General features: G+C 42.4%; 1 protein-coding gene across 2 annotated transcripts in view; it reads right to left on the bottom strand.

The window, feature by feature from the left end:
• Positions 1–4,679: 4,679 nt before the first annotated feature.
• NRG1 (neuregulin 1) overlaps positions 4,680–13,255 on the bottom strand; it is a 109,639-nt gene continuing 101,063 nt past the window's right edge. For both annotated transcript variants that reach the window (XM_055699833.1, XM_005446871.4), the window contains exon 9: positions 4,680–9,900. In XM_055699833.1, the coding sequence (XP_055555808.1) occupies positions 9,249–9,900 (652 nt within the window). In that variant the 3' untranslated portion in view covers positions 4,680–9,248. The remainder of the gene's footprint in view (positions 9,901–13,255) is intronic.

The following is a 13,255-nucleotide window of genomic DNA, read 5'->3' as shown; positions in this document are numbered from 1 at the left end:
ACGAAAAATATTTCCAAAGAACTTCCTGGAACTATGTGCTGACATTGATGATATGATCCTGGTGAAATACAAAAGAAGGAGCAGCAAGTGTGCTGTTCTCCTGCAGCTGAGAACCTATTACAGTCACCTAGGGACCAAGCTGAGAGCTGTTGTTCTGTTGCTGAGCCAGTAGAGCACTTGTCAGTCAAGTGAAGTGGTAAGGCAGCAAGTGGAGTTTACTAAGAATACCATGATTGCCAAATCTGAAGTCCTAGGATGGCTAATTATGGGAGGCACAGAAATATTCAGATAGATTCTGAACTACATGGGGCATTCAAATAGTAGAAATAGCTGAGGGTAGAATTACCATGAAGACAATCCTGTTACCTGGACTTCAGGTTACCTGTGCTTCTGATCTGTTACTTGGACTTCAGTAACCACAATTTCCTTTTTGGATTTGGTAAAGCTGGCTGTAACAGGCCATGTAAGTCCTATTTGGAGGAAGCTGGCACTTAGAAATGAAAGTAATAGGGACTAAAGTGTAAGAGTTCATTTCTGTTATTTCATTGATATGACCCAGAATGCATGATTTAGTACCATGACAACTGAACTGCTTATTATAAAACAGACACAAGGTAGCTGTGGCCTGCCAGTTCTTATTTGGAGTTTTATTACATTGAGCTTTATTTCATAATTATTATCCATCAGATAAATATTGCATGTTTTAGTTGAATATGGTAGGATGGTGCTTGTAGATGCTAAGATGCCAGAATTAGAGGGTTTTTTTTCTAATTATTAAAATGGTTCATGTATTACTAGGATGGTATTATTTTGTTTTCTAGAGCTTTTACTAGGGGATGATTGTAGAACTGTATGCTAATTTCCAGGTTCCTATATTTATACTATAGCCATTAATTCCTATAGGTCTGGATTACTGCTTTCACAGCCCTAGTAATTCCTATTGATTTTTCCAGAAATGGCACTGAGTGTCCTCATATACATTCAGAAGATTACTGTCTGTTACTGTGGAAGATCTGACTCACCGCACCGTCAGCTTTGGGACCTTTACGGTGCAAAGGTAGAGCACAAGATGGGATCTTCCTGGGAGCCAGAACTCAGGATAAGAGTTGCTCTTTGGACATTTTCTCTTTGCCACATATAGAGGGCCCAGACTCATTACTTGGGCATCCTCAGTGACTCTCTTTCTGTTTGGGATCAATCCTTTGTGTCTAGAGTTATTTCAAGGAAATGAGATACACACTGCCATCCTTGACCCTAGTCTGAGTCCCCTCAGTCCTCCACCTTGCCAATGCCTTCTCAGCTGTGGCCCTGTGAAGGCTCCTCTGCAAGCTGTGGTCCAGCCTGTCCAACTAGGGAAGAAAAGGCATTCTCCTTCCATGTGTTCACAGCCATACAGGTCAAATACCACCCTCATTTCTATCTCTCTGCTGTGCAAAAGGTGTTTCCTCTTGGATGCAGGCAATTTTACAGCTGCTGAATGGCCTTGCTGAGGCATTTTCCCTTTTCTGTCACTGAGCTTGCTCTGAACATCAGGAAATCATTACAACAAACTGGGAGACTGTATGTGTGCGTACATGTAGTGAACGCATCACCCAGTTGTCTGCAGTAATGTATAGGGTAAATTAGAATACCTCCCACACAATGTTTGGCTTCTGAAGCTTGGTTCCAAATTGGCCATCACCAGGGTAATGGTTTAATCAGTTGTTAGCAATCACTGTACTCCCTACCAACTGATGAGCATGGAACCTTGTGAATACTCCCTTGCCACCTCCTCTGTTGCTGTCATCAGAAGACCTGGCCTTACTTTGGATGGCTTTTTTGCTTGGTTGCCAGGGTTCCTCTCTCCAAAGTTCCCAGAGCATCGCATCCAGTGCAGGGAAATCTCTTGATATCCCCAATGGGAAGCAACAAAATGGAAACCTCAGTGGCTGCCATTTATGTTGTAAGTACAGCTTCCAGCTAAGGTTGGTGCTAGGTTATGTCCTGGACCTAAAGCCTTAAAGAGTGAGAATTAATTCTGTTCATACTGATGGCTTCATCTCAGGCTCAGACAATCCATGCAATGATTACAAAGTGTGGAGCTCTAAATACCCCTTGGTGGAGAGAGCCATACTGTCCTCAACTCCACTGACGTGGCAGCTTTCCTAGATGTGCATCAGCCTAATCATGTTCCACCTCTTCCTTGCTGGGAGATATGGAACTTCCCTTAAGTACTTGTCTTTCTGGGTGGAAATGAGAGCACTGGGAACATACCAGTGATTTGTGACATTTGGCCTGCCACACTTAGTTTGGAGAGGATGAGGAAAATGAGGAACAATTTTATAATCAGTAGCACTTTTCTAATAAGGACTACTTCGTAATGACCCCAGAAAAAGGTCATAGCATCAGGTAGAAGGAGCATACTGGGATCAAAAATCCCCAGGGATTTGTGTCTTTTTTATGAATGGTGAAATGAGACTTAGCCCTGAAGGGTCCCCAGTGTGGTTGTTAAGGGTCTGTTGTCACTGAAGAAGAGTTCTCAGGCTTATAACCTGAGCACAATCCATGTTGCTTTGCTTGGGCTACACAGGTTAATCATCAGTGACTAGCTACAATATCTCAAGGCATTTGATATGGTTTTCTTCCCATCAGCTGCAGGTGAGGCAGAAAGAAATAACTTGGAGAATGCGACATCGAAATAATGTGCTCTTAACTGGGTAGAGTTGTCATGCTAAGAGCATACCCAGCTGTGGGCTGCAGAAATGAGAAGGGTTTGCTTGATTTTCCTGTAGTGTTTCCCGAGGCGATCTGCTTCCAGACCTCGTGGAGAAGTGCAGAGGCAGAAGCTTGGCATAGAGACACGATAAGATAAAGACAGCACAGAGGGACAAACAACATTTTTGTAAGGACAGTAATTTGGGGCACACAAGGATGTGTTCCCTAAAGCACTCTAGTCTGTGGCAAATGTGATGTGAGGTCCTTAGACCTGTTGACTCCAAGTGGTTCTTATGGTACTTAATTGCTTCAAAAATCCTCTGCCTTCCTCTCCCATGCAAGACAGGCCAGTGGGGATGCCTGAGGAGGAGACTGGCTTCTCAGAGCAACCCATTCCTTTTTCAACAGCCTGCACTGAAAGGTAAAAGGAGCATCTTCCTTTCCTTGATAGTGCTGTGCAATGGAATGTTGGCTTGGGCTTGCTTTGAGGTGAAAAGGCCCTACCTAACCAAGATATTCAGGTGATGCAAGCTGCCCGAGCACCCACACTCCTGGCTACAGGATCCCTTTACATGTGATGGCAAGACAGGGAAGTTGTCAGAGGGGAACTGAACCTGTCCTGAGGTCTGACTGGCCACCAGGTCTCCACTTTCTCCGTTGAGAATGGGGGAGGGTGACAGAAAACCCATGCGCATCTGTCCCTCCTTTCCCTCTTCCCTTCCTCCCTCCCTTTCTCCATCCCTCCATTCCTCAGTCCCTCCATTTCTCCATCCCTTCTCAGTTTGGTGTCTCATTCAGCACCTATAGGTAGGTGGAAGGAATCTGAGCTACGTTTCCACCAGGCCTGGGAACAAATGCATGCGAAACACATCCAAGGTATCATTGCTGCATTCCTGCCTCCTTTGCTCACTCCTTAGCTGTCCTCCTCTTATTTAGTGTTTGTTGTTGGCAAATGACTTTACATACTGGTATATCATGTAAGGACAGCCAGACCATCTATCTGCCCTTCATGATCTCCAAGAGCAGCAGATAGGTAGAAAAACTTAAGAGCAGGGCAAGTATACATGATATTTCCACCTTATACAACCTCCACATATTTTCAGTTCAGATATTTCCCACATCTTAATGTGGTTTCTGGGGATTTAGGAATTCTCATTGCATTACTGTCTAAGATCTGGACCACCCTTGAACCCATGCAAACTTTTATGATCCCAATGTCTTGCAGCAAGTAGTTCTCCAAGTTCCCTGCACCTCACATGAAGAGCCACTTCTTTACGAATATGGTGCCCAGTAGTTTTGTTTGATAACTCAGTTCATTGTATTGGAAGAGGTATTGAACTGCCAGTCCTTTCCTACCCTCTACAAGATATTTATGTTTCTATAGACCTTTGTGATATCTCCCCTCAGCTGTGCTTTCTTCCATACTAATGAGACCCAACCTACTCAGTGCCCCCTGGAGCTCATTGGCTCCAGATATTTATTCACTCACATTGCCCTCCAAACCCTTCCTTGTTACACTATTTCTGTTTTGAGACAAGAAGACCAGGGCCACTCATTGTATTTAAGATCTGCAGGAATCATGCAATTATTCAGTGGCATGGTGATGTCATCTAATAATTCCTAGTATCTGATTTGCTTTATTGACTGTTTCTGAGAAGTGACATCACAGCCCTAACACTGTGTCATTTTTAACCCCCCACCTCCCCGCCTTGAGTACTAACGGTCAGGGTAAAGCTAATAAATCTTATTTAAGAAACTAAAAATGTACCTAGGAACAACAGTGTCTGCCAGAGATATCCGTAGGGATGAGTCAGAAAACTCAGTGAACAGTGGCCCACAAAGACAAAACAAGACCTTTACAACAATGTTTGGATCCAGAAAGATGGTAGCTAGTGACCTGACACAGTCTGCTGAGCAGCTGGGCCAGTACAACATATAAAGAATTTAATCCAGCACCTCTTTTACTAAAAATGAATAACAAAACCTTAATAAATCAACAATTACTTATTGCTGTATTTGGGATAATAAATTCTTTAGTTTATCAGTAGCTTGTGGCTTCCATAGCATGTTCTTTGAACAGTTTGCCTTTCAGTTACATCCCCTTTCTCTCCTGAACAATAAATTAGCATTCATTTTTCTTTTAAAGGAAAAGAGGGGAAAAAGAGGATATATTACAATTTTTTTCAAAGCAAAAAGAAAAAAGCAACATATTTTTGACATATATCTTAAAATAATATGAGGATAACTTTCTCCGCATGTTAGATGCATATGCATAAATAATAAAGGGTGTTATGTTATTTACAGTGTTACACAATAAACTAAGAGAGACTCATTTAACACATAATCCATAAAGACAGTAAATAATGAAAACATCCAAGTATGTACAAGTTGTATTTACAATAGAATAGAGAATTATAAATGATGATAATTGGCCATGTTCTTTGTCTGCCCTTCTCTGCAGCATTTCATAGGTGCTTTTTTTGTTTCTTACTAGAAGTAAGATCCAGCTGATGGTAAGTAGCCACACTGCAGGGCCAAGAAGTGTTCAACAGGCTAAGAAATGTGTCCTTTGAGGGGACACAAATTTGCTATCTTGGTTACTCAGGAAACTGCAATGTGTGTGAGGGAAGCAGGGAGATGCAGCTTTGTTTTGGAGGACTGGAGAGAGAAGGAGCTTTCCTGTTTCCCTGATAAAGGCAGTGATTGATCTCTTAAACCTGGGGGTGCTGGGGTGGCTCAAGTTAGAAATAGCTGGGCCAAGAGGAGGGAGTAGGTTTTTCTCTGTTCCATGAGAACCTCTGAAGAGCTATAATGATTTATACCAGCTGAACAGGCAGGCTGTACCAGGTTGTGCACAACATATTCCAGCTACACACCCCTGAAGGAAGCCTTTTATCCTGGAATAATTCCTGTATATGAACACATACACAAGGAAAACTCATGGCTCAAGTTAAATGACATGGAAAGAAACCAGGACAATCTGAACAACTCTGCCACCACTGGAATATTTCCCCCCCTCTTCAAAGTATGTTTCTCCTTGCCACAATTTTCAGTCAAAAGTTGGCAAGGGTTACACAGTGATGGCTCAAAGGTGTTGGGACTGCCTAGCTCAGAGGTCTGGGTAATGAAGCGAATATCCCCAACAGGGGAGCTGGCCTTTCCCGTAGGCACTTGCTGACTTTGCTCCATGCTCCTGCAGTCTCCAGCCTCGTGGCCAGCAGGAGCTGGCTGCAGCTTGCCAGCAGAACCTGTGGCCATACAGACTTGCTAACTTTGGGGGGGTGGACTTGACTGATGTGGAGCACCCTCACAGTGTGCCAAAAGCAAGTCCAGAGATGAGGCGCTGCATCCTGCTCCCACTTCTGTGAGTGCTAAGCCAGAGCAACTCCCATAACTTGCTGTTGCATGAATTGTGCTGTAAGGCTGGGCTCTCCCCAGAGACCTAAGGGCTTAGGCAGCCATATCCCCAATTGTATTTTCTTGTTCTTAGGTCCATGGGAAGTCCTCAGCCTAATTTCATGCTTACCCTATAACACACTACTATATGTACCAGGGGTAGGAGGAGCAGGGACTGCACACCACTTTGAGTTTGAGGCACTGCAACAGAAGAGGTGTGACATTTTCCCCTAGATCTACACCGAACAAATCTCACATGTATAGCTCCCAAGCATGCAATTGCTCCTTCGTTTTATACTGGCCCTCTATAATAACAGTGTTAGTAGTCAAATAATTTACTCCACTTCAAGGCAAGTTCCCTTTCCTTCCTAATTAATCTGTCTGGGCTATCACAGACATTTCTATTAGAGCTGGCCTTGTGGGTGATCTGTACTGGAGGGGATTACAGAAGACCTGTGTTATAATCTCTATTCTGCCACTAAGATGTGTCATTTTGGGGCAAACCTCTTGTTACTCTGCCATCCTTTGTCTGTCCTGTAAGATCTTTACAGTATCAGAGACCTTACTGAAAGGACACATTTTCAAGTGCCTCTGGAAACTCAAAGGTGCAAATCCTTTGGAAACCGGTGGTCTGCATCAGGAAAGCCCACCTGGCCCTCTATACTACTGAGTTGCAGAGTTACTGGGGAGGTGAATGTTCTGCTGCATGGAATTGCAGATAAATAGGCATGACTAAAGGGATGAAAATGAGGCTGTGGTATCTAGAATTTGCAGGGAGCTTTTGTTTTGGTCTGCAAAGGCAAAGTGTGTTCAAGTACATGCCGGCTAGGGAAAAAATGGCAAAGGGGACTTAAGTCCAGGCAGTACATATTTGACAAACTTTGCCATCTCCCATAAACTTCTCAAATAAGTAGTGCCACCACATAGTCCAAAGCAGTGCTAGTTTCCTAGCCTTTTGCTTCTACAACCAACATCCTAGCATACAACTCTGTCATCATCTTCTTCCTACACTGAAGTTCTTTTGTTCTTTCTCTGCTGAAACTGGTGGTCGGGTAGACTCACCCATGTTCTTACTAATGTGATGTGGTTGATTTATACAGTGAGCAACTCACTGATTTTCATCATCCTGATAAACAGCTTCATTTACTAAACTTTGCTTTCATATCTCAAATCAATAGGACACCTTGTTCAGCAAAACTCTTTAAGCGCATGCTTAACTTTACGCATGCGTTGGAGGCATCAATGGGAGTCTAGCACATGCTGAAGATAACTTTTGCTGGGATTAGCATAAGCATATGCTTGAACAATTTACTGAGTTGGGACTTTAGTTCCTTGGGTTTACATCTCACAAAATTTCCTTGACTTATTTCTCTTCATTTAACTGGGACCAGGATGTGGCCCAAAGGATGAGTGTAGTTTGGCTGAAATTCTTTTTCTCTTGACATGGCTCTTATTTAGAGTCCAGTAATACCTGTAAAACATATGTTCTCATTTTCAGAATCCCCAGAGTCTAGGAAAAACATTTGTTTTCCACATCAGTCCTGAGTCTATGCTGTGCCAACTGAACACACAACAAAAATCAAAAGAAGAGGCAGAGTGACCCTGACTAAACTGATAGGAATTCAGTGCAAAAGAGGCCATTTGCTTCTGTCTGAACGGATGCAATTGCTCCAGCACTGACAGCATCCTTTTTCATTACTAGTCAAATTCTTCAAGACCATCACTGGCTTTATAAACACTGATATCAAATAGCCATGCACACTACAGCTGTAACCCACATGGTATGCTTGCCCTCATAAATGAGCTTTGCATCAGCCTTGCCTCTCTCACCCCAAATAATGGAGTCAATAAAGGCGGGCAGAAGTTAACTCCATACTTCCTCTATGTCCTTCCTACTTGCCTGTATTCTAACCGTTCAGCAAATCACTTCTTCCCTGAAAGTCTTTTCTGTGTCCAAAAGTAACCCATACTCCCACAACAACTCTAACATGGTATTGCTAGAAACTTGTCAGGGTTCTTTCTGAGGAGAAGAAAAGGGAGAGAACTGAGGGGAAAGAGAAGGATAAATCATCTATTAGAACTCAACATAAAAAAATAGGGGTCAAAACTGATTGCACTTTTATTAGTGGCATTTGTTTTCCAGCTAGATCTCTTCCTTGCTAGTTACAGATATCTGCTATTACATTTGCCCCATTAACTTAAACTAATATAATTTTTTCTCTTTTTTCTTTTTTTTTCTTTTTTTTTTTCTTTTTTTTCCCCCTTTTTTAAATAGAGTATTGGATTCAAAGCCTCAGCTAACCTAAACCCATTTTCTAAGGGATAACTAGAACAACTAATATCTGGAAAATAATGAAATGGCAGCTCCTAGTGATTACAAGCTGACCTCTGATTACTAATATATTTGGTTTAAAATCACAGTATTATTTTCTTTCTATAAGTAACATTATTTAATGCAGGTTGGCTTTTTTTTTTTTTTTTGTTTTGTTTGTTATCCTGCTGTAATTAATAGTAGCATGCTGTTGGATCTACTATTATCCCAGTGCTCAAAGAAGCAAACCTTTTTGGCTGGCAGAGAGCAGACAAAACTCATTTCATATACAGAAAGCAAATAAAACTTCTTATAGAAGAAAAAAATTTTTGTTGTTTTTTCAGCTATTTTTTTCTCTTTTCTGTGTGTGCATGGGTGTGGGTGTGTGGGTGTGTGTGGGTGTGTAGGGTGTAAGTGCCATTAACAGGGCTTTTTGATCTGGGGATTCTACAACAAGCAACCAGAGGGACTTCTGCAATTCTTGCAAATCATACATCCAGTCATTATAATGCAGTGCACAAAAAAGCCAGGACAACTGAGGGCTAGAAGGTTTTGCAAAATACTATGGGACAGCCATCGTTGTAACTGTACAAAACTTGCTCTCAACGTAACATAACATAAAGGCACCATTGATATCTTTCCCCATTTTTGAAATACTGTAAAAAATTGCTACATATGGCACATAACACATTTGTACATACGTATATTTAATTTATAAAAGTTTTTTTTTTCCTCTCCTGTTTTCTATCAGCGGAATTGCTAAAATAAAATAAATTGTTTAATTTAAAGGTGGAATACTTCATTATATAAAATAAAGTTTTACATGTGAATCTATGTGGTTTATGTTTTATACAGCAATAGGGTCTTGGTTAGCTATCACACTGGACAACCTTGCTTGCAACTCTTCTGGTGCAGAGAAGCGATTCGCTGGGCTAGTCCTGCTTTCAGCCAGTCGGTAGGCAGCAGCTGGCTCCAGACTGGTCGCCACGGGGTTCGGTATGCTCAGGAACGGTGTATCCTCGCCTATTCTTTCATCTTCGGTTTCGGTTTCAGAGCTGCTGCTCTCAGAGCTTGTGTCAGAGTCCGCGTCCACTCTGCTGGAAATGTGGCCATTGGGCTTTGTTCTTTTCACCCTCCGGCTGTTGGTGAGTTTCTTTGGAGGCTCCTGTGCTGGTTCATACTCCTGCGTGGTCTCATACTCCTCATCCTCCACTATCCGCAGAGGACTTGGTGGCAGGCTGTTGCTCTCATGGGCGGCATTGTGGTGGAAGGAGTTGAACTGCTGAAGGTGGTGATCATACTTCTCACGTAGCCGTGGTGGGGTCACCAGGAGCAGGGGTCTCTCCTCTTCTATGAAGGGACTCACTGCCACCGAAGGGACAGAGACGGTCAAGCTGGAAGCCGGTGGTGACATTTTGGAGGGATGGGACTTGGGAGAAGTCGGAGTATGGAAATCGACAGGTGACATGCGAGCTGGTGTGGTCATAGCTGAGACATACCTGAAGAAAAGAGATGGTGAAAGGTTGCAAGCACATGGGTGGTAGTGACATGTGAACACAGCTGCTCACATGGGATGGAAGGGAAAAGGCAGGGATCTCTTAAGATCCCCACCACCCTCACACAGGGCTACCAGGGAAACTTTCCTGTTGCTACTAATCTTATAAAACTTCTGACCTTTGGGACTCTGGGCAAAAACATTTGAGAGCAGGAGGCACATGGCAAACCCCACAGGTCTGTTCACCTCAGAAAAAACATGGAGATGCTGTAAATTATTTGCACAAATAACATAACTTCCTGGAATGAATACAGGAATGGGATCCAGAGATTGGGGCGCTGCCAGAAACAAAATGCATTTGCAAGTATTTTCTCAAAAGGAAAATGGTTGCTGCCCTTCTGGCAAGAGTTTACCATAACCTGGGGTGCATGCAAACAGACAGGAGGAGAGAAAGGAAGGGAACTAAGGGACAGTCCTCCTGGGGCTTAACCCTCTTCTGGCAACCAAACTGTCTCAGGCTAAAGGGAAAAGCAATGTTTGGACAAAGTCTAGAGCCAGATTCTGCTAATTTTAATTCCTGGGGGTAGTTAGAGGAGGATTTGCAGCACTGCCCCACAGCAACTCTGTGCTGCTCCGCTCCTGGGGTGCTAGTTACCCTGGCTGGCAGGTTTATCTGCAAAAGAAACGTGCAGCATTATCTGTCCTCATATGGCAGCGAATGCTGACAGAGAGGACTGTCTGGCCTAGTGTTCATGACTGCTCTGCAAAATTTGCCTCTATTCCTTTATAAGTTTCTGTGGGAAGGGTAGTGGTCAAAGGTGATTTTTGAAAACAAAGCTCAGATGCCAGTACAGAGCTTGTCCCAAAGGAAGAGGACAAAAAATGTTGGACTATTAGCTGGTTTGAATCAGTGGAGCTCCATGAGATGCTATAAGGTCATCTGGATTTTTGCCAGGTGAGGATCTGACTGAAACTTCTTGAACAAAGCACAGTGCCCAACGTGACATTTTGCATAATTTCACTTTCTTTTGTTCTTATCCTAGGTTCACCTGCCTGAATTTCATCTGTGTCCAAATTTAAAACCTTTCTAAGTGCTGTCTCTTATATAGGCCCTTTCAGACAAGTTATATGGCTATGACTGGTGAAGTTCCTAGTTTTTCATTAGTGATTTATTTTTTTGAGTCTGAAATAACCAAAATAAATCTGAATCCAAGTTTCTTATCCAGTCTATTACTCAGTTGCACATATTGCACTTGATTAAAAGAGAGTTATTGGACAAAAAATAAACCAGGACAGAACCTGAACTGATGTGTAGTAGTGATGGGTTTCAGCAGAGGCATATTGATTTACACCAACTGAAGAACAGGAGAAAGAAAAGCAAAACTGGAGTTGTGCATTTGAATTAATCAAGTTGGCTGCCAGTGAGAGCAGACGGCAATTAATAGGTTTTTGCATTGGATGAATTAAGTAATTCTTTATTTTTCATTCCATGAGCTAGCTTTTCATCCCTTTCACATTTTTAAATAGGCATTGTCCGAAAAACTGAAGCCTTTCTACTTCCTCAGCTGGTACTATGTTGGACGTACATCTTGACACACTGGATTTTAGCTAAACTGATTCAGTTAATACACTAAATTAGTTAAAGGTGTTCAGTGTACTGTGCACGCTTATATCAGTGTCAAGTTACTTATACTGGGGTGTTGTGGATTTACACATTTCTGGTATATTTTTCCACACTGTAATGGGGCAGTGCTAATAAGCTGGTGTCTACAAGCTGAGGCACAGGTACTGAAAACATGCAGCTCTAGCCCCTACCAAAAGGAAGGTTAAAAGGTGATAGATTTAACCAGCTTCATAGGCAGCAAGAGGTAAACCACGCTGGTTCAGTGCAGGAGATCAGAATGTATCCATAGCCATCCAACAAGCATTAACTAGTTACACACTACCAACTTATTCATATAGTTCAGCCTTTTACGCAGAGATGGTGTTTTTTGATCTTCTCTCCTGTAAGATGGCTGAGATCTTTCTAAAATATAGGTGCTTGGGTCTTCTGCTTGTGTAAACGTGTGTCAGGGCATGGGATCCAACAATGGGATGGGGTAATGCAAAAGAACCCCTTGTAATGTCTATTCTATTTAATTTCAAAATTGTGAAGTAACTGAGGGACTGGAGGGTAGAGGGAGCACAGCACTGATCTACCAATTCACAGCACAGTGACATTTGATGGCTTCTATACATTCCTTTGTGTTTCAGAGTAATTTTTAGTCGCAAATAACTCTCATTTTCCCCCTTATATATAAACACATACACCAATCCATCTCAGAAATAATCTGTCATGTATTTCCTGCTTGCTAAAAATAGATGCGGTCAAATTTAATGCCCAGAGAACTGTCTTCTGCATTTCAAATTCACAGTTGTTTCAGGCACAGGCTAGGCCATCAATGCCTGATGATTATCACAGAAATGTTGCTGCTTTTCACCTATAGCCTAATCTTCAAGAAACACAGTAATTGATGAAATGCCTTCTTTCTTCTCACTGAAAAGGTATATATGCTCCTTTTCCACCCTCTAAAATCTAAACACCTCATATCAGAATGATGCTCCAGATGCGCAGGCAATGGAGGAAGACAGCACAAATGACCTTTGCTCCTCATATGAAGATGCCCAAATATATTAAGCTGTAATATTCACCATTAGTGGGCATGTGGCTGTGTTTCCCATACATCTCCCAGGCAGAAGGCAAGGTGGTATTTACTGCTCTAGGTCCTGATCCAGCAACATACTTAAGCACGTGCTAAGCTCTACCCATGTGTGTAATCTCACTGATTTTGATGGAGCTACTTTCATGATTGAAAGTTAATCTTATTGAAGTGCTTTGCTGGATTGGGGCCATGACTGTTTATGTCACGTGAGCCACATATCTTGAAATTAAATTCTATGATAAATAACAGATAACTTTATTATAGGGAGAGAGCCAGTCTGCTATCTTTAGTGGTCCTACAGGCCTTATTCAGAGACCTGTCAGCTGTGGTGCCTTATTCCACTGCAAAGCCATTATTTGTGTAGCAGAGGGAGGACCACAGGAATGGCTTTTGCTGAACTTGCACATTCATTTTTCTGAAAACTACAATTTGTCTCCTACACAATTCAGTCTCCTTGGGGATTGTCTAACTGCATTTTCAACATCATGGACATCCCACGAGATCAAATCCCTTGTGATTTCACAGTGCTCAGGGAACTGGTCCAGTAACCCTTTGTTTTCCTTTTCTTCTGCCTCTGATTGTTGGGAGCAAAGCTCTCTTTACGTGTCTTATTTCTTCTCAGTCTTGCTTTTGCTAGTCTGGGGCCATCCAGTGCTT

Source organism: Falco cherrug, chromosome Z, assembly GCF_023634085.1.
Source record: "Falco cherrug isolate bFalChe1 chromosome Z, bFalChe1.pri, whole genome shotgun sequence".
In the NCBI taxonomy this organism is placed as follows: Eukaryota; Metazoa; Chordata; class Aves; order Falconiformes; family Falconidae; genus Falco; species Falco cherrug.
Note: the sequence above shows the minus strand (reverse complement) of the source record. Positions and strands in the feature narration are given on the sequence as shown.